This window comes from Pelmatolapia mariae, linkage group LG2, assembly GCF_036321145.2.
Source record: "Pelmatolapia mariae isolate MD_Pm_ZW linkage group LG2, Pm_UMD_F_2, whole genome shotgun sequence".
NCBI classification, from domain to species: domain Eukaryota; kingdom Metazoa; phylum Chordata; class Actinopteri; order Cichliformes; family Cichlidae; genus Pelmatolapia; species Pelmatolapia mariae.
The window spans coordinates 3,272,529-3,293,785 of NC_086228.1; the positions used below are offsets into that span (position 1 = coordinate 3,272,529).

The 21,257-nt window shown below is 41.1% G+C and overlaps 1 protein-coding gene across 2 annotated transcripts in view; it reads right to left on the minus strand.

The window, feature by feature from the left end:
* gria1a (glutamate receptor, ionotropic, AMPA 1a) overlaps positions 1-21,257 on the minus strand; it is a 73,165-nt gene that overhangs the window by 20,671 nt on the left and 31,237 nt on the right. For both annotated transcript variants that reach the window (XM_063490357.1, XM_063490364.1), the window contains exons 8-11: positions 20,614-20,718; positions 19,745-19,852; positions 14,222-14,428; positions 13,084-13,529 (exon numbers count right to left, since the gene is read on the minus strand). In XM_063490357.1, coding sequence (XP_063346427.1) covers positions 13,084-13,529; positions 14,222-14,428; positions 19,745-19,852; positions 20,614-20,718 — 866 coding nt within the window. The remainder of the gene's footprint in view (positions 1-13,083; positions 13,530-14,221; positions 14,429-19,744; positions 19,853-20,613; positions 20,719-21,257) is intronic.

Sequence of the window (21,257 nt, forward strand, 5' to 3'; positions counted from 1 at the left end):
TACTTTATGTTAGCGTTCAAACTACATGGCACACATTTTATGGTGAAAAGAAGAAGTTAAGTCTGTTATTTTAGGCTGAAACAAGTGAAACGAAGGAGGAAGGTACGTGTGTGTGGGGGGGGGGGTGGGGGAGGGGGGGGGGGGTGGGACAAATGGCATAGAAGATGAAAAGTAAACTGGATAGTACCACCAGAGGCAGACAAACTCCTTAGCTTTGACTGCTGCTGGCCTCCAGAGATGGCAGTAAACAGCTGTCTAATCCTTCCCCTTCAGTTGCCCTTTTTTTTCTCCTTTCGTTTTTCTTTCTCTCGCCTCCTCTCTTCCTCTCCATTCTTTTCCCTTTCCTCTCCGTTCACCCTCCATCTCCGCTGTGCACGCCTGCCTGTCTCTTCATGTGCTGAGAGGGATGCGATGGGGGGGAGGGGTGGTGACAGGGGTTTGGCCCGAGACAACAATACCCTACACCTTGGCACTGATGCTGACAAATTCAAGTATGCACGAAAACACACAGAAGTGCGTGCACACACAACACACATATGACCCACATGTACATTTGCTGCCTTCCCGGGCATGGTTTACTGGCATGAGTGTGTGTGTGTCTGAGCAAGGGAACAAAGGGGTCACCATTTGGACGAAGAGAAAAGGGCTGTGTGTGTGCATGCGTGGATGTGAGGGTCGTTTGTGCACCTCAGTGTGTGTGTGTGAGAGTGTGAGTGGGTGTGTGTTGGGCCTCTTGCAGCAGTCCTCCCCATTTGAGCAAAGTGACTGGCAAACACAGACCTGTTTGTCTCTGTTTGTTTCCTTTTGAACTGCTTTCCTTTGAGCCTCCTTTCCGCCCCTCATACATTATTGCACAGCAGCCAACCTTAGCGCCTCAGTAAAAGATTAACTAAGCTGTCCTATTACAGTAAAGGAAATCTTCCGAGCAGCACTGTAATTTCATAGTCATGTTAAGGCAACGATTAATCAATTATTCACTCCGCCTTTAATTTTTTTTATTGTATTGAGAAGAAAATGAATGTTAATGGAAGCAGCAGCAGAAGCACAGGCTCAACCGCAGCGGCACAGGCAGAAATACAATACTTCTGTGTATGCACATCGTTAGTGCTGAAATGATTAAACGATCAATCAAAGTGTCCAGCCACTGACATGTGATCGAGCAAATATAGCGCACACTTACCTACCAAACTCTCTTAGCCTTAAAGATTGATTTACTTTCTTTGGCTTCTCTCACCATTACTTTAAATATTAAATTTAAATAAATAAAAAAATACAGTAATCAAATAATATAATAAGTATTTTAGAAGCAGAAAAAGGAAACAGGTCTCATTTGTGTTGTTAAATTCAGTATCAAATCCAAATGAGCCTTTCGTTCTGTTTGTGTATTTTTCTAAAGTCTTTCCTGGAGCTTCATAGTGATGGAGAGAAAGGATGTCATGCAATCAAGAACTGCACCAGGTCTGCGGGAACACTGATTACACAGCTTCTTAAAGCCCCCTCGGCCACCAGGACTCACCACCCGACACCTACCCAAGTTTAGCATTCCCTAAATCAGCTTCTTGCTTACAGTGATGGGGTCCCTCAGGTTTGGCTTGCAGTGGTTGGAGGAGGACCGGGCTGTGACCTCACGTACAGTATTTACCTTTAGAAAGCAGATGTTAAACTCTCTTGTTAGAAAAAAAAATCATCTTAAAAAGCTACACACGGCAGACCATCCCGGATCTCCGGCTTTGACGTTTCCTACGCGATCTCCACCCACAGTTCCCTGGGAATCTGCTGTAGCGCTAAACTCTCATTAGAATTCCCCTGGCTGGCCTCCTCTTTTCGATATGGTAATTAGCAATGACTAATGACTTTAGCAAGTGTAAAAAATGAGCCAGTAATGGCCACATTACAATGGATTAGGAATTACAGAGGTTTAAATGAGAAAGAAAATGGTCTCTAATTATGGTGTGATTCTAAGACAAATCAGGGATGGTACAGGAGTTTTCTGATACGCAGCTTTTTTTTCTTGTTTCCTTCTTATAAATTAGTAGCCGTATGTTCTCAATGACTGGGAACGGCCACTCCCAGTGTGTTTCCACAGGCGAGCCTTCTTACATGCAACTCGACAGAAACAGCAAAAAGGGAGTGAGAGAGTAGCAAAGTGGAACTGGTGAGGTTATTGTGCCACTAAGCAGAAATATATATCTATAGATATAATACGAGATACAGTGATTATATCTGAGCTAATCAGCCCCTGCTCTGGTGAACTGCGAAAAACATCCTTAGCAAAAACAACTCATTAGACGTGGAAATGAAGAAAGCAGTATAAAGAAGAAAGGACCACTATTCAATCAACACAATGAGACTGCAGAAGATAAAGTGGCCGTGCGTGTGTGTGTGTGTCTGTGTGTGTGTGTGGTGCAACAACCAAGTCAAGGGTTACTCCATTAGTTATTCTAGCATAATATAGCACACAGGGCTCTACAGTTATATTTCCGAGTTGTGTGTAAACATTATTTGTATTCTGTTTTGAAGGAGCTGAAGGTTTGAACAGGCCGTGAGAACTGAGGTGAATCATTTTTAATACCTTACTTGATGCGTTTGTCACACAGTGCTGGCACAGGATGATGGCCTGCATTACATTTGAATGAAATTAGAGAAGAAGAAGAAGAAAAATAACAACTCCATAATTTATTCTTTTATTTGGAGGATTAAATGATTCTACTTATATTTCCTTTAAGAGTCCTTCTACTCACTTACTGTATATCACTGGGCTTTTGTTAACGAGCCTTTTCCCCAACTATGCCTCCACTGCTTGTAAATGTTATGGGTTGATAAAATTTTATTTAACCTTTCTCCACAGTCTCCTTAGCAAATTAAAAAAAACAAAACAAAACAGGCGGCTCAAATCATGCCTAATTGCACAGGTATGCTGGGATAATTAACCAGAATAGTATATTTATGAGTGATTAACTTTTTTATGTGAAGCTGCCTCAATATAGGTCGCTGCAATTGCAGAAAGCACATGCACGACCCCGGTCACGGGTTCAGAGCTCAGAGCAGACGTGGCGACTTTGGCTTGATGTGCCACACATGATGCTTTTAGTGCACAGAAAGACAACAGACGCGCACTTGTCTGACGCTTTTAGTGTGTTCTTGATATTGCCAAAGGAGCCTCGGGGGAACAGCAACACACTACGGCCAATATTGTTGCAAAGCCGCAGGTTTTGCTTTTGTGTGCTTGCGCTTTTGTTGCAAAGACCTCCCAGTTGTTAAGTCTGTATTATTTGAGAGCGCTTTCATCTCCAAGGCCAAACTAACATGTGAGCTTTAAGCATGGAGCACAAAAAATAATGATTTATTAAAGCTTCTCTCTCCATCTAAAGGTCAGTATTACCATGCCATTGAGCTGAAAAGAGAATATTATGGTAATGTTACCAGCCTGAAGCAAACACACCACAAGCTTGTAATTATACTCATTCAAGTAGACGATGGGGAAAAAAACAAAACAACACTGACAAAAGCATTATGATTTCAAATGGTTCGTAATTATTTAATGCATGTTTCTTTCATTAAGAAGCAGCGAAGTTAACAGGCTGCTTTGCAACATATGGCTCATTTTGGAGCGGTCGTGCGTGAACGCAAAACAAAAGAAAACTTCAGCTTGCAGCCACCTCACGCTGCCGGTGCAAGGGAATCGATATAATTGAGATGCAACTCTAATCGTTATATCTGTGTCCGCACACTTGTTTGCTGAATGATGCTGCGGATTGCTGTCTTAGCCTCAAGTAACCTGAGAAAAGACAGTTCTGGCAATCTGTGAGAGCGCTCAGCTCCGCGCCCACACACATACGCAAAGCCTCTTAGTCACTCCAGCTAGAAAAACAGGCAAATACATCACAACTGTTTCCCGCAAATCAATGCCATCAACACGCGTGTAAGCAGACTGACAGTGCGTTCAGGCTTTCTGAGCATTAATACAAAAAAGAAAAAAGAAAAGGAGATGCTATATGTGTGCATTTGAGTGAAGTTCTGCACATCAGAGAGACTTGAAGGGAAACTGCTATGATTTTTAAAAAAAATCTCTTTACGGTTGCCATGGTGACACACTCTGCACTCCAAACAGTACAGCTGAGCTGAGAGAGATTTTAGTCATCTCACTCCTCCTCCTCTCACTGTTTTTCCTCTCACTACATATATAAGGGCATCCACCCCTATAGTAGAGTGGGCCTGCCATCATAAAGAGAAAACTCTCATTAGGGCTCTTTTCAACTCGCAGGCCCTCTCATAAGCCTCGCATGTTTCCAGTCAAATAACTGGCAGTGTTTACACTGGCCCAGGTAGATTTCCCATGTGGCCTCGAGCTTGGTGTATTATTCATGGTTGCAAGAAGAAATATCCGTATACTGTCACAGCTTGATTACAGCAAAAAGAAAAAAAAGCCCTCTCTGCATGTGGAAATTTATGTGTGACTGATGTGACAGAGTAAACGCCTCAGAGGGGATGGTGCCTTTGTCTGTGGTACAAAGTGTGATACGCCAGTGGGGAGTGTGTATGGGCTCGTGCGTGCTTGTGCCTCGGTGGTTTCTGTTGGCGAGTGTGCATGCATGTAAGATCAAAAAGTTGCCTTCATGCGATCTCCGAATAAATAAAACATAAGTTGTGCCGTGAACTAAACCGAGCCGTATCTTTATGAATAAATCATCCCTTCCTGAACCCCCCCCCCCCCCCCCCCCCACTCTCTCCAAAAAACTGCTTTATAGCAGCTAACTTATTCTACAATTATGTAACTCAGTGGCGTGTAACACAGTCTATTTTCTCAGTGCTCGCGACATTAATAACAACAATAAACACAGTGTGACATCCCGCTTCATCCCTGTGCAAGATCAATAATTTCCTTGATCACAAGAGTTCACCTGGTTCCTCACTGAGGGTTTGGTTAGCAGCCGAACAATAGCTTTCATGTCAGAAATAATGGGTGTGCCTGCATTATGTAGGAAACCTTTAATTTCAAGTGCAGTGTGCTACGGGTGAGTCTGTGTTTGGGTTGAAAGGAAGAGGAAAGGAACAATATTCAGTTTGAAGCATGAGCCATTTTGAAAGCTCTTCTCAAAATGAAATGAAGACAAACCAATAGGGTATCTTTATCTAAACAAATAAAGTGATCACATCATAAATGTTCTGAGAAAAAATGACCCAATGCTAAATAAATGTTGAGTCAATGATACAATAATGTTAAAACCTGACGATGTAATAGTAATGACATTAAAAGAATACAATAATATAATTGATCGATGATGATCTTTCTATAGTTGATCAGGTGACAATGAGGTTGAAAAGTCATGGATTTATAGCTGACCAGGAAATTATATTGAAATGTGGTGGATTTTATAGTTTAAATACCACAGAAGTTCAGTTGATTAGAAGTCATAAATTCAACAATGTGTCAATATTAAACTGCAAAAATGATCAAGACTCAAAGGTAGAATTCAGGTTGACACTAAAACTTTGATTTAACATATTTTCAATTATTGTTTGCGATCTGGGTCGGGTTTAAATGAGACTCTGATAAAAGTTGTCTGTGCTTACATAAGTCGACAAATAAATAAGTAATGGAGGCTTAAGTTGACACATTGCCGGCAGAAAGTCAACATCTCAACAGATGATCCAGATAATCCACGGAAAGCAGGGAAATCATGAACACTATGCTTGTGTTACACATAGTACTAGATCTGAAAATTTTACTGTTATTTTTTTGCTTTACGTAATCCTGGAGAAGTGCAGAATGGAGAAATCAAAAATTCCTGAGAAAACTGAGTGTTTAAACTCTCCTTTTTAGTACTGTAGCACAAAAAATAAATACTGACCCTGCTGGGGTTACATTATACGCCTCGTATACAATCCATTATTGAATGATTCTGACCACCAGCCTGAGACATTGCTGCTGGCAGGAAGGGTGTGAGTGACAGGGCTGATTTATTTCAGTCTACAGTCATATAACGGAGGGAACGCAGACACCTGAGGACTGGAGAGAACTCTGCGGGGCCATGCATTTCAGGCAAACGCGTACCTATGAGGAGACACGGACAACATATCCAAACACATTCACCTGTAGAACACTGCGCTCTTTTACTCAAATCCACTGAAAATTTCCCTCATTGCATCTTCCCTGCTGCGCTTAAAATGTAGTACAAGGAAAAAACTAGCTCTTCACTGTAACACAAGTATAGTGTTCATTATTTCCATGCCTTCCATGGATTATTTGGATCATCTGTTGAGATTTTGACTTTCTGCCTGCGATGTGTTAACTTAAGCCTCCATTACTTTGGCAGGGTTCACATGAAGAGCGAGGGCCAAGCCTTGCAACAATACTACAGCTGAATGTGGTTGCGATTAGCTAGTTTGAGTCTGTTCGCAGAAGGCAGACAACTACAGGGTTAATCAAAGCCCTGTGTTTTATTCACATTTTATGGATTGTTTAGGATGGGAGAGGTGAGGGTTTTTCACCTCTGAAGAACGGAGAACAGAGTTGATTAGCGAATGCGAAGGACTGAGAAGAAGTAAAGAACGAGGAAGTTAATGGGTGAACAAATGAATGGAGAATATTTTGGGTGTTTATGTTTGTGTGTGTGTTTGTGTGTGGTGGGGGTGAGGGTCACTCTTGGAATCCACCTGTCTGCAGAGATAAACACAAGGAGGGCCCAACAGCACAGACTGGGGCTTATGGGAGGGCCTGACTGACAGTGCTGACATTTAGAAAGAGCACAGTAAACACGGCCTTGCACAGAATAAATAGCAGGGGGAGCAGTTTGGCCAATAAACACACACAATCACGTACTGTATGCATTAATGCATCGCATCAGTTTGAAGCATAAATGAATACAAGCATGTGAGTCTATGCATGCGCACAGAGAAACAGAGCTGCATGTACACCTTGATGCACAGGTACACCGTAGACTGTTCCAGTCCGATAGCCTACTATTAGAGCGCTGACAAAGAAAATGGCAATAAGTGTTTGCTTTTAATAGAACCAGGCTACACACACACACACACACACACACACACACACACACACACACACACACACACACACACACACACACAGGCTGACGAGAAAATTAAACACGCCTACTGATTAATCCAGGACAGAGTGGATCATCAGTGTTGTTCCTTGGCCTTTTGTCTCTGATTAAATGGAGAAGTATGAAGAGAGAAGTGCTTCAGGCTGCCTACCACAGAGCTGAATGCACCTCTAGAACAATCTGTTCTCACCTATTAGTAATAAAGGCACAGCGATGACAGGTTTACAGGCACTGACTGGGAAATGTCAGCAAATTCAGAAACATAATGTCTTTTACATAGTTTTATTCTGAAATGTATTAATTAACCATCTATCTATCTATCTATCTATCTATCTATCTATCTATCTATCTATCTATCTATCTATCTATCTATCTATCTATCTATCTATCTATCTATCTATCTATCTATCTATCTATCTTCAACCCTACATTTAGGCATGTAGAAGTGGTCAAGACAATGGGCTCGTCTGAGTATTTCAAAAGCTACTGTAATTTTCTCATAACCACATCTAGGGTTTACAGAGCATGGTCTAAAAAAAGAGAAAATATCCAGTGAGTGGCAGTTCTCTGGGTGAAAATACCTTGTTGATGTCAGAGGTTAGAAGAGAATATCCAGACGGCTTTGAGCTGATAGAACGGGAACAGCAACTCTGTTATTAAACTTGTTACAACCAAGCCATGCAGGAGAGGATCTAGGTACCCCTCCTGTCAGCTACGAACAGGAAACTGAGGCTACAGCCAAACTGAGTATTGTTGGTGATGATGCCCATCGCTTTATGACCACAGCCCATCTTCTGATGGCTGCTTGCAGCAAGATAACGCACCGTGTCGAAAAGCTCAAATCATAACTAACATTACAATGTGTTCCTTGTGCTCACATGGCCTCCATAGTCATACAAATCATATCCGTTCAACAGATCACCTTTGGAACGTGGTTAAACAGCACACTTATATCATGGATGTACAACCAACACAGCTGCAGCAACTCTGTGATGTAATATGTCAATACGGACCCTAATCTGCTTTGTGTCAAATATTATTTCACATAGTCACTTTGTATATCAGCTGCTACCAAATTAACAAGTTCTTAATTAACTAGTTAGAGCTACAACATCAGACAAATCAATATTAGTTGATGCTTTAAAAAAACTAACCTAAGATCAGCCAATCAGCAAGGATAGCTCATGTGCTTACATAATAACCAACAAGTGACTATCTAGGATTTCATAAGCGGTATTTGCTAAGACATCAATAACATTGCTCCAAAAAATACAGTACACAATTCTGAGTGAGAAGTGTTATTTTGTACTTTAGCAAAGTTTTGAATATACAAAATGTTAAAAAAGTGACTTGTGCCTGACAAGCAATGTTCCCTCTAAGCTGCGCACGTGCGCAATTGTGCACTGCTGGCACGGTCTCTGCGCACAGAAAATCTGCGTTGCGCACAAAAAAAAATCTAACCTGAATTGAAATTAAAATTAAAACTTTAACAATTCTGTTTTGCAGTGTTAGGCTACGTTCACACTGCAGGTCTTAATGCTTAATTCCGATTTTTTGATCAAATCCGATTTTTTTGTCTGCTTGTTCACACTACAAATAAAATGCGACAGCAAACGCGCTCTAGTGTGAACCCTCAAACCGGCCCGCATGCGCAAAAGAAGATGTCACACACAACGCGCTCTGTTTAGACCCAGAGCAAACAATATTGTTTGACTGATGGCCCTTAATATAAAGACTTCGGACTTTACGTTTCCCAATTTTTGCTTTAAGTTATTTTGTTATTTACATAATAATGTAGATAACCTAATAATTATCCTTATTGCTGTTTTAGAGAGGAGCGGTGCTTCAAAGAATAGTTGCAGATTTCTGTCAAAATCTGCAGATTATACAGTACAAATAAAATGTTCACATTGTGTTCCCAACAGTTTCACTAACATCTACACTGGATGGCCAGGAAGCGTTCGCGATGTCTTCTCGGGCGCTTCTCCGGCGCTGATAATTGGCGTCTGTCTTGTGTCAGTGACGTAAAAGACGGATTTAATGCGACATGACCGTTCAAACAGCAGTCGCTTTCTAAAACATCGGATATGTATCGGATTCAGTACCACATACGAAAGTGACTCAGATCGGATTTGAAAATATCGGATTTGTGCCGTTCACACTGTCATACCATGATCGGATACGGGTCGCATAGGGTCAAAAAAATCGGATTTGATGCGCTTTCGCCTGCACTGTGAACGTAGACTGGCTGCTCCCGTATGGGATTAGAACGATACCACCTTATCCCATAGTCCAGCCAATGATGCGATTCACATTCGTATACGCAGCCAATCAACGTCGTTGACAGGCTATGACAGCGTCCTTATGTGCCGACACCGGTGTTTTAGCGAGCAAAGCGGCGTGGATGATGAGGAGTGAAGCCACGTTAATGACAACGTGTACAACCATTGGAGATGTGAGCAGGACAGACGGAACAATTAACGGAAAAAGTATGGACTTTATACCAGTTTTTAAATTGTGTTGATAGGCCACGTAAAACCAGAGTTGTGATAAAAAAATATGCAATGTTTGGTGTTCTTCCTGAATACTATCGTTGTTTATATTTACTGCGGGAATAAACGGTAAAAACGGCGTTTTATAAAGAAAAAGGCTCGAAAGCCTGTGAGTAAAAACAAACCCCCACAACCCTCTCTCTTTCCTATTCGTCCACAAAAAGTACCATGTCGACCAATCAAAAAATGATATGGCAACGTGGCATCTAGTTGTTAAGAAACGGGGGGAGGTTTTAGGAGTGACGGCGGTGTTTGAGATGTGAGAGATTTGAGACGTTTAGCGCAAATCTTGTGTAGTTAGTGTGTAGTGTAGTCAATAGTTTTGTTGTGTGTGTCAGAACAATGAGGCGACTGCTGAATGTTACAGGTGTTACAGGAGTGATACATCTCCTGTTGTCCGGCCTGCAGGTATCAGGCTGTTGTTCTCCTTTATCTCATAGTGGACAGAAATTATTTTTTGGAGTGGCACAAATAATTTGTGTGGCATAAAGTTTGATGCAGAACACCTGGTTGTTCTGTAAATAGTTTAAAATGTTTATTTAAAAATGCATTGGCTGCATTTAAAAAAAAAATAGCTGCAAAAAACTTTGTTGTTTCCCAAACTGAGTAACTTTTTTGAAGAACTATATAATTAATTGCCCAACATTGGTCATTATTTACTGTATTTTGCAGACAGAGTTACAGGACTCTCTCCCAGACCACAGACTCATAATACAAGTCAGAGCTTTATAAAAAAAAAAAGAAAAAAAAAAGAAAGTTGTGTTTTCAAAATTGGAGTTCAAGTTATTTTTACTTCCAATAGTGTTAACATACTACACAGGTCATGAACAAGATTTTTTTTTTTTTTTACATTTTCATTGTAAATGGGCTAAAGCAGTTTAAAAGTAGTCTAACATAAATGTAAATGCCGTAATTTGATTATTTTAATAAACCATGTAACTTGGATGGACTAGATGCTGGCGTGACCACAGTGCACACATCTGATGTCGCTCACAGTGGTCCAAGGGACCGCTCAGGGAGTTTGTGTGTTCGCTCAGACACATGAAAAATTAGAGGGAACATTGCTGACAAGGTATCCTCACTCTAAAGTATTCTATTAGTATTCTATTTTATTGTCTCTTTCACTCTAAATGGGACCATAACATACAAAATGAACATAACGACGTATTGAAAAAGACCTGAAGGTAGTGCCTGAGAATATAAACTGTTAAGAGAGTTTTTACTGAGGACATCCCTGTAATACACCTTCTTTTTGCAATCCAGAGAGAGAAGTATGGAGATTTAAGGCACAGCCGCACTAGCTTCCCTTTTCACACCGACAGGACATATTCAGTCTATGAATAAAGTGGAAAAAGAAAGACAGGCTGCAGCCAGACAAGAAAAGAAAAAAAATTTAAGAAGATGGTCAAACACTACCTTACATACAAGAACAAAATCTTCTCACGAAAGCATTTTTTTTTTGATAATAGTAAAATTGCGTACGCTGTGTAATACTCTGTTCTTGTGAATTTGTGATGTTACAAGCACTGTTGCTTTCATCTGACAAACCGTAGCTGCAACAGTATGTCCTTTAACTCTAGCAGAGGAACTCATAATGCTTTAGGAGACACATCAGCATGCACCAGTGTGTGTGAATATGCGCTATGCTAACTAGAGCAACTAGGTCACCCAAATTTTCAAGGGGAAGATGTTTCCTTCAGGCCAGTATTCAGCGGGGTGAAACATTCACTGTGTTGGTTTTTCAAGACACCAAGCAGGCCGTGCTGATCGCTACAGCATGTCCTGCTGCACACGCTGTGACATGTGCAGTTTTTTCTCTTTAGAAAAAAAAAGTCTGTGAATTCCCCTGACGCCCCCCCCCCCCAAAAAAAAAAAAAAAAAAATTTTTTTTTACCAAGAACCAAAAATGAACACTCAGACTCACCTTGAAAGGACACTCCAAGACAAAGAGAGGTATTTGACTGAAGTCCTTAGAGGACAAGCGCCCTTAAAGCCCAACCTCACTAATGACACTAATGAAATTCGGTTCCACCTCAAACCTATTTTACAGAGAACATAAGAAAGTAGAGAGGAATGGACTGTTTTGTCCTTTTAGCCGAAGTCAATGAAAGGTCTTGCATCGGCAGAGGTCGTCCCCCTCGCTCCTCGAGCAAAAGAAATGCAAATACTCTTAATTTTGATTTTTTAAATTGCAAAGTACACACCATTCCACACACACAGCACAAAGATGGCTGTGCATACAGAAGGAAGGGACAATTTTAAGGAAGCACCGTGACATTCCCTGGCCCTCTCTCTTTGTGTGGCATACAAGAAAATCAATAGTTATTCCAAATGCATTTTCTGCCTGTAAGAGAAGAGCATTTGGACAATAGGCTTCATCTCGCATGAAGCACAGCACAGTCTGCAGGCAGAAAACAGTAAATGTCAGATGAAGGCCTGTGGGAGGAGGAATTCACTACCTACATTATGTACTGCTGAGCACCTATGTGCCGCATGCAGGCCCGTGGGTTGCAAAGTTGTTTTGTTTTTTTCCCTTCTGTTATTTGTGCAGGGTGAGGCCAAAGTGAAAATACACCCTTTAATTTGCCACAAGAAGGAAGTCGAGATGGAACGCAGCGATGCTTACGATTACCCTTTCAAGACAGAGCGCCGGGATCTCCAACTTCACGGTAGCTGCTACATAATGTATATGCAGCTTAATGTTTAAAGAGACAAGAAGCTCTGTCTACGAGTGACCTAACCTGTCTCTGCTAGTTCAGAGCTTACAGTGATAACACTGACATTATCTTCTCATCTCCTCCTGTTAGCGCCTCTGGAGAGCTCAGAAAGTCGACCTCAGTGTCTCTAATTTCAGACACTTAATGAGATTTTTAATTGGTGACCTTTTGAGAACGGTTTCATACCACAGCTCATGAGAGCACTTGAGGGAAGCCAACATATACCACTCAATACTCACACCAGGATCCTTCATAGCAGCTTCTTAAGGCTCTGATATTCGCACAACCGACTGGCTAATCACTTGTGAGATGCAGAATGGCAGGCCGGCAGACTGACAGTTGGATTTGAATTTTTAATTTTATAAAATACTAAAGCTTTCTACTGACTACAAGTTTTGACTGTCCTAGATTTGTGCCATGTTTTTAGCACTATGGGAATTATCTGGAGACAGAATGAGACCACAACAGTCTGCAACATGACCACATCATAAACTGGCTCTTCTGCTCTTCATCAAAGTTTTATCACTTCTTTGTACGACAAGTGGCTAAGAAAAACACAACAAAATCTCAATAAACAAAACTCAAGTGAGCTGAAAAAGAAAGCAAGTCAGCATGCTGAGGCGTTGGTGTGGCAGATAGATATGTACTACACGTAGGTGGTACTGAATGTCTCTTTGTGTACCAACAAATAAAAGCAGAGACTCAGAGGACTATAAAGCTTCAAAATTTGTGGCCTCAGCTTCTTACCGTGGTGAAATATCACAGCCCTGCTGCATGAAGGCGCCAAGTGAAAACCAAAGGGAATTGAAGATGCCAAATTCATTGGTTTGCTCTGGACTCTGCTGGGTGGTGTTCTGCTGCGTCGGTGTCTGGCCCTGCTGCACCCCGTTGGAAGCCGCTGCTTGGGTGGGAGTCTGTGGCTCGGCTCCCTCCTCGTAGTCTTCGGCGTGCCACTCGTACGGGCTGAATCGACTGACCAGGAAGAGGACAACGCTGACGCCAATGTAGGCAAACACAATGCACATCCAGATCTCGTAAGCCAGCGGGTCCAGGAAGGAAAACACGCCAGGCTTGGATTTGGTTGGTTTCTTGATCATTATAGAGATACCCAGAGACATGAAGGGCTTGGAGAAGTCAATCACCTCTTCACGGACCAGGGTGATAGTGAGCGGAGCCACAGCCACGTCTGCTTTCTGAGGAAAGAGCACAAAGACAGGTGTAAACAGTGCTGGATAAAGTAGCATTTCATTGAAATTCTGGGGTGGAATGATACTTGTGTTTCCTTGTTTGCAACAGAGGTTTGAGAGGATCACTGCAACCAACCAAAGTGCACTACACTGTGTCTAGATATAAACGTATTCTTGATCATTATCCAAGTGTATTGCACAACGAGAAAGCAAATGAAAGACCAGTTCTTTCAGTTTTAAGATGGTGTCTCTATCTTCCTCCCCCTTATCACAGCACAGTTGGTACACACAGCAAAAGTTAGTTGGTAACGATCCAGGTCAAATTAAAAACACAGCACAATTTCAGACTTCTGAAGAACAAAGTAGTTAGACTGTCAAAATTGCAATTCAGAGGAAGCTTTAGTAATCATATAATCACAAATTATTCTAGCAGCAAACTGTAAGGATTTGTTTCTTGCAAAGTGAACCCTGCCCAAAGTCTAACATATTAAAATTATAATTAAATAAGCAGCGCAGAATACTAATAAAAAGAAAGCAAAATAGGTAATCATCCTTAACAGGCTTGGGGCCAGTGAGGTTTTCAATGTGTTAAGACCTTCAATAATCAGTATTCACAAAAGACATTTAAAAGTTAATTTTCCAGCTTTGACTGTGGGGAAAACAAAAAGAAAATCTTAGAAGAAGCTCCACCGACTCACCCCATACACCAGCTCTCCGACCATGCCATTCCACATCTTGGTTTCGGGATCTCGGGCTCCGTACTTGCCATCTGAGACGATCTTCAGTTTGTACTGGTAGCCCACATGCTTTGCTATCTCTGCAGCCAGCTCCACGATGTAGCCCTCGTACTTATCATTCCCCACAAGCTGTTCGTGGTTCTTCTTCAGCATCACGTATGGAGACTCCTGTTGGATGTGGGGCAGCCATGAGTAAAAACTGATTTTTTATTTGTTTCTTTTTATTTTCCTAAAGTTTTAAAAATCTTTTACAGGAACTCACTCAAGAGCTTCTGAAATGATTTCTCTGAAATTAGTGTGCATTTTGAAAATGAAGTGCTATCTCTTGTTCTAAACCGAGGCTTAGGGAAAAAAAAAGGAAAAAAAAGTACTGGCCCCCGGATATAATTGTAGGTTTAAAGGTTGAGAAGAAAAGAAAATTAAATGGAACTACAAGGCATTATTTTGGCTTTGTTCCCTGAAGGTAGGTATGTAATTCATCCACAAAGACCCTCTAAGTAGGATGATTGTGACTGGATCGTGCACTGAAAAGCACATAGCATGCAGCAAGAAAACAGGAATTGGGCAGCATAGTTAGAGCCGAAGAGACATGAGGTATGATTCAAACGAGCACCTGTGTGAGTGTGTGCATGAAGACAATGAAGCTGACAGCTCTCTGAAACCAGGATAACCTCTGCTCCGGGGCCACACTGTTCTTCTTGTTACATCGACTACTGCACATCTCACACTGATTGACTTGCCTGAGAAACTGCAGCTGACACGACACCTGGGGCTCCACTTTCAGAAATATGTATTTCATACAGAATTAAAGTCGCCTCAGTATAAATTGTCCAGCAGCACTTAGAAGGCCTCAATTCCCACAAGTTGTTATGTGTTCCTGTTTTAAGCGAGAGTTTTCTGCTGAGCTTAGCAAATCCTTCCATCGTGTTCACCACGGTCTAGATAAGGAGGTGGGGTGTAGGGAGGAGAGGGTTCCCTATATGTGTTACAGCTATCTGTGTTCTCCCGCTCTTTATGGTCTAGGTGAAGGTAATCATTGTTGCACATAACTTGAGGCTGGTAGACAAATGGCACCCTGGGGAGGCAGTGAAGAGAAAGGACTGGCGTGCAGCGCTTTCACAGTGTACGCACTGGCGCACGCAGTCATAGACAAAGACAGGGCACACGCAACTGTGACCATGCCCGCCACACACACACACAGAAAAACACACACACATGTACAAATGTGCACATGGAGATGTGGCAAGGCATACAAAAGGTCCTCCAGGACTGAATCACATTGACCTCGAACAGCTCCACTGAGATCTGCTGTCACTCAACCACATTAAATACAATACTCAGACACATTCGCTGCACATTTATACACACAAGAACACTTGTGCATCTGAACAAATGCGACTACACATGTAGGAGTTCATATTTTGAATACGTTTTAAAAATTCAATCATTTTCTCTCATGTGCTGACATTACCCAATATATTTTAAGAGTTATACACACTAAAGGTGACAATAACACAAAAATCAGGCATGCTAAGATTAGACACATTTCACTCTTTGTCTGGTTTCAGTGCAAAGCCGCAGTCATCAGCAAAGGAAGCTTTGATGCCCCATTAAACCAGTTGTGCCTCATTTCTCCACATCTCCAGGCCTAGTCTGTGGGCACAGGCTTGGACAGCAGGGACTACAGTGAAGAACTATGTGATATCAACACAGCAGCAAAACAACACCCACCCTTAGGCAACGAATCAGAGAGCACAGAAGTTAGAAGGTGTAAAAACTCCTGCGCCTGTGCTCCTCACACCTTATCTCTTCTCTTAGCTTCCAAGACAGAAAACTAATTTATCTTCCCGGAGAAAAGGACACTGATAGGAGATTATGTCAGAGAGAGTTATTTTGGGAGCTTACTCCGGAGACTCCAACTCTTGGGTTTAAATAAGGATTTTAGGCATACTTTCGAAAGTAGATGTCAATAGACTACATGTCAGGATTTGCATTTGCAGCTACATTAGTGGCTACTTTCTTATATTTAACTCAGTAATCTTGTTATAGTAATACTACAAGAACCACTTGATTGGCTTTTCAGTGAAAATGATTCTAACAGGATCTCTGGTCTTCCAGTTGTACTGCAGACAGCTGAAGTGGCAGAAGCTACATGCATGCGGAATGTATTCCCGGCACTTCACATGTTCCACGTTGTGTTATGTTACGGCCTCATTCCACAAAGGATTCAATTCATTTTTACCTCAAATTATAAACATATTACCCCATAAAGACAAAGTTTTCTTGAAATTCTTGTAAATGTAGTAAAAATTTTTAAACTAAAATATAACAACTACATAAGTATTCACAGCCCTGGCTCAATATTTCAATCTTCTCTCAAGCTATGTCAGGTTGGATAGGGAGCGTCTGTGCACAGCCATTTTCAGATCTCAAGTCTGGGCTCTGGCTGTGACACTCTAGGACATTCACAGAGTCATCCTGATGCCACTCCTTTGTTACTTTGGCTGTGTGCTTAGGGTCGTTGTCCTGCTGGAAAACTGGGGCTGAACCAGAACATTCTGGAGCTTGTTATAATAAAGGATACGTTGCTGCATTCATCTTTCCCTCGACCCTGACTAGACTCCCTGTTCTTACTGCCAAAAAACATCTCCAGAACATGATGCTGCCGATGACGCACTGCATTCAGGCCACAGAATTCAATCTTTATTTCATCAGAACAGAGAATTATTTCTCGATATTTGAGAGTCTTTTAGGTGCCTTTTGGCAAACTCCAAGTGGCTTCCCTCTGGCCTCTCTCTCCTGGAGTGTTGGAGAGTTACTTTCAAACAAAGAATGTGTTTAGTTAACTATGTCTAATCTCTGAGATTATGCACTCTGTTTTTCTGAAAAATAGCCTAAAGGCTTGAAAACTGGGTACAAAAAAACCATGTAAGCTATCAATCTCCTTTTCTCGCAGCTGAATGGATTGCATTAGGGTTCACTTTGAGCTTTATTTAAGCTGAACTGACTACTGCAGCCATTTTGCACCAGTTTGTTTAAACATAATTATATCTGCTAAGTGGCAGAGATAGTTGGCTTCTGAAAATTTCTTTATCTTAATTACAACTTGGAGGCTGACTGGAAGAGTTTTTCTCCTCTCACTGGCAATGATGTCTATATATGCAGCCAATGCCTCTAAAAAAAGTGCACAGGTTGATGTATACTCATGTTTTTTCTGTTATTCTCCATTGTTTCTTGCCTTCATCAGCTCCACTAAGAATCTTGTATCTGGTGAGCACTGACGCCATCTGAAGGAAGGCGCACACAGTAGAATTCATGTGTCCCACAAAATTCCCACAGTCCTGCAAAAAAGAAAGCTTTCACAGGATTCTATACAGTCCTGTGAAAAATGAGGCTCATCTCATGTTTCAGTAGCTGGTAGCACCACCATAATTTTAAATGACTATTTTTCTCTATGACTTTATCAGTCTCTCACATCATTGTGAAGGAATTTTCACCCACTCTTATTTATGAATTTGCTTTAGTTCATAAAGACTTGTGAGCATTTGTTTAAGCACAGCTCTCTTAGGTCTCACCACAATATTTAAATCAGGTTGACGTGTGGACTTTGACTGGGTCATTGGAACTACTTGATTCTTCTTCTGTTGCACATTTGCTGCTGTGCATGGGAACAATGTCCTGCTGAATGACCCAATTTCGCCGAAGCTTTAACTGTCAGAGAGGTGACCTCACATTTGATTCTAGAATGCTTTGCTATAAAGAGCATGCAAGGCTCCTAGGTCCTGTCTCTGTGAAACAGGCACAAATCATCACTCCTTTCACCACACTGCTTGACTGTAGGTATGATGTGTTTGTGCCTATATGCTGTGTTCAGTTTGTAACAAACATAGTGCTGTGCATTATGGTCAAACATCTCCACTATTGTCACATCTGTGACAGGAAATAATTGCAGAAACCTTGTGGTTTGTTTAAATGGATCTTTACCAATCTAAGACATGCTGCCATGTCCTTTTTAGAGAGAAGAGTCTTTCTCCTGTCAACTCTTCAAAACAAGACATACTTGTTCAGCCTTCCTCTAGTTGTACTGTCACGAACTGCTAACTAAAATGCTAACTGAAGCCTGCAGAGTCTGAGATGTTGCTCTGGAATTTTTTGCAGTTTCTCAGTTTCGCGTTGCACTTTCTGACCTTGAGGTGAGTTTGTTGCGATGTCTACTCCTGGGAGGATTGGTAATCTGTCCTGAATGCCAACTTGTCAATATTTTTTTTCACTGTTGAATGATTGACTTCAAACTGTGTGCAAATGGTCTTATAAACCTCCACAGATTGATAGGCAGCAACAATTGTTTCTAGATATTGCTGGTGTCTTCCCTCCTCACAACTGTGTTAACATACACCTGAAAGCTCCAGAGCAGCAAACTGCAAAAATGTCTTCTTTCATAGAGATGCTCACACTTGCTGATGTAGGTTGTAATTTTTCACAAGACTGCAGAAAGTCATGTGAAAACTTTCTTTTTCACATCACTGTAGACTATAGATGGTGAGATATAAATTAAGCTGCTTAATTTCTAATTCCATCCGGTGTGCATATACCTTTCACACATACATTAGATAAAGCCACTTTTCACTGCAAAAAAACATTTTCACTTTAAAAATATACCACAAGTAAAAAAAGGGAACCAGTTCATAGACATAGACAAGCTACTGAGAACATCCTGTACCTGCAGGGACATATTGTACTAACTAACTTTAATATCCTCTACTATACTGTAGTCAGATATTATCAGCTATGATTACAAAATATAATGATAAGTGTCATAAGAATGGATCAGGTCGAATCTGACCTCACTTGCAGACCATCTGTGTTACTGCCAATAAATACAACCTAAGACATGTTGGATGACCTAATGATGACATTTATAGTAAAAAAAAAATTGAAAGAAATTTAAAGGATCCACTGACATACCACAGCCTCATATATAACAGTTACTTTGACTATTTCATGACAAGTTGTAATGCTGCACAGACACTTCTGCTGGTTCCTTCTAGTCTTGTTTTTTTTATGTGTGTTGACATTACCACAGAGATTATGTTGACCTTTTGTGAGCTTTTAAAAGTGCAATAAATGTGTACTATACTAACTCTAACAGTCATCAACACTGTATGTCAGGCATAAGATTCTGCACTTCAGATGTACACGGAGCAATGAAGTTATACTGATACTCATTCTTATTCTGAGCAGGCTTCAGTCAGAATGAGAGCAGTTAGAAAATGTAGCTGGGAAAAGAAACAAGAGAGCAAGATACAATCGCGGACGCCTGCTGAATTCTTTCAGGGGAGTGAAATTTAAGGAACTCTACCATGATAGAAAATATGTTACTATTACTTTATCTGTTTCATTCTCTCAAATTAAACACCCTCGTCCCCTAAAAAAAGCCCTTAACCTCTGTTTGTTTGAGTTTTTTTGTTTTTAACTCATACTTACCAAGATAGTGGTGACTATGTAAGTTCTGTTCAGCAGTGGGTAAGTCTCGTTGCTCCCTCTCAGGCTGGCTGTAGTCACGTACTTCTCATCTTCATTCCAGTAGCCGACCTAAGGCAAGGAGAATGTGTCACAAAGTAGGGCCCGTGTTTAATTAACTGCCTAAAGTGAAACTCTGACTATATGAGAGAAAAATAACTTTTACTCCCACTCAAAGACTCGAGCTTAAAGGCAGTTTATCATATTTCAGCTTATATTTAAGTCCAGCCCAATGACCTATCAAGCTGATTTAGCAGCTCTTACTGTGAATGACTGAAATCCCAAAAGAGACATGTATGTGGAGTGCACAAAATTTAATTGAAATGATGAGCTGTATTTAATAAAAATGTATAATTTATCAGGTATTTCAGATAAATTCAAGTACTTAAGTCTCCTCACTGGATAGCTTCTCCAGCGCAAGAGGAAAATATGAATTTCCTGCTATTTCAAATAAACATTCAGTTGCATTTGCAAGACTGAAAACATACCAAGAAGTAAGGTAAATCCATGTCTCTAATTTACCTTTCATCCTTAAGGTATTTGCAGCAGTAATGATGTACTCATTTGGGAGCTGCTCAGTGAGGTGTGAGAGTAAAAAGCTACTCATACACTTCACTGAAGGTAGTAGGAGATTTCTTGTTAAATGTGAATCTTAACTTTTTAAATTAGAAACTGGCTCTTTGGAGCATTCACTCATTTGACTACAGTACAAGGTTTTAAAATAAGCTACAGGGTTAGTCAGACACATGTAATAAGACTGCATGCATATTTTCTTTTTAGAAAGGGGGCCCTTGGGCAAGAATGAACATCTTAAATCGGACCCTCAGGCTCACCTTCTTGGGTCCAGAGGGGGCCAGTTCCATGACACTAACAGTGTAGTTGGTTCTGCGGCCTTTCTCATTAAACTGAATGTGACCAGTCAATCCATCTATACGGACCTGTAATGGAGTCAAAGATATCGAATAAGTAATTCAGATCCTCTCACTTGCCTGGCTGGTACGGCTGCCACGTAGCGTGATATTCAACCAGCGTTTCAGTGCTAGGAGCAAGCACTCGCACATCATGCTAACATGACATGCATTCTAAGCGCAACTCGCATGTTTTGTGTCGTTTTCATTTGTGAGTGTCCGCGCGTCCCTGTGGACATAAATGACAGACGGTGTGCACGTATGTGTGCAGAGTGCACCGTGTTTGTCTTGGCTATGTGATGGAATTAATTGAGCGAACACGAACGGCTTCAATCTCCAGTCTATCTGCAGGCAGATGGCGAGACTGATTCGGAACAGGCCTCTGCGCAGCCACTCTGCAGACAGAGCCTTGGGCAGCACACTCACACACGCACTTGTACTGTACGTAAATCCTCATGAACACAAAAGCAGTTTTTATGTTTCCATACTTTGCGTGAATGGTGTTGAATGGCTTGAACTTAAATTTTCTTTTTTTTTTATTAGCGTTCTAAATTTAATCCAAATAACTG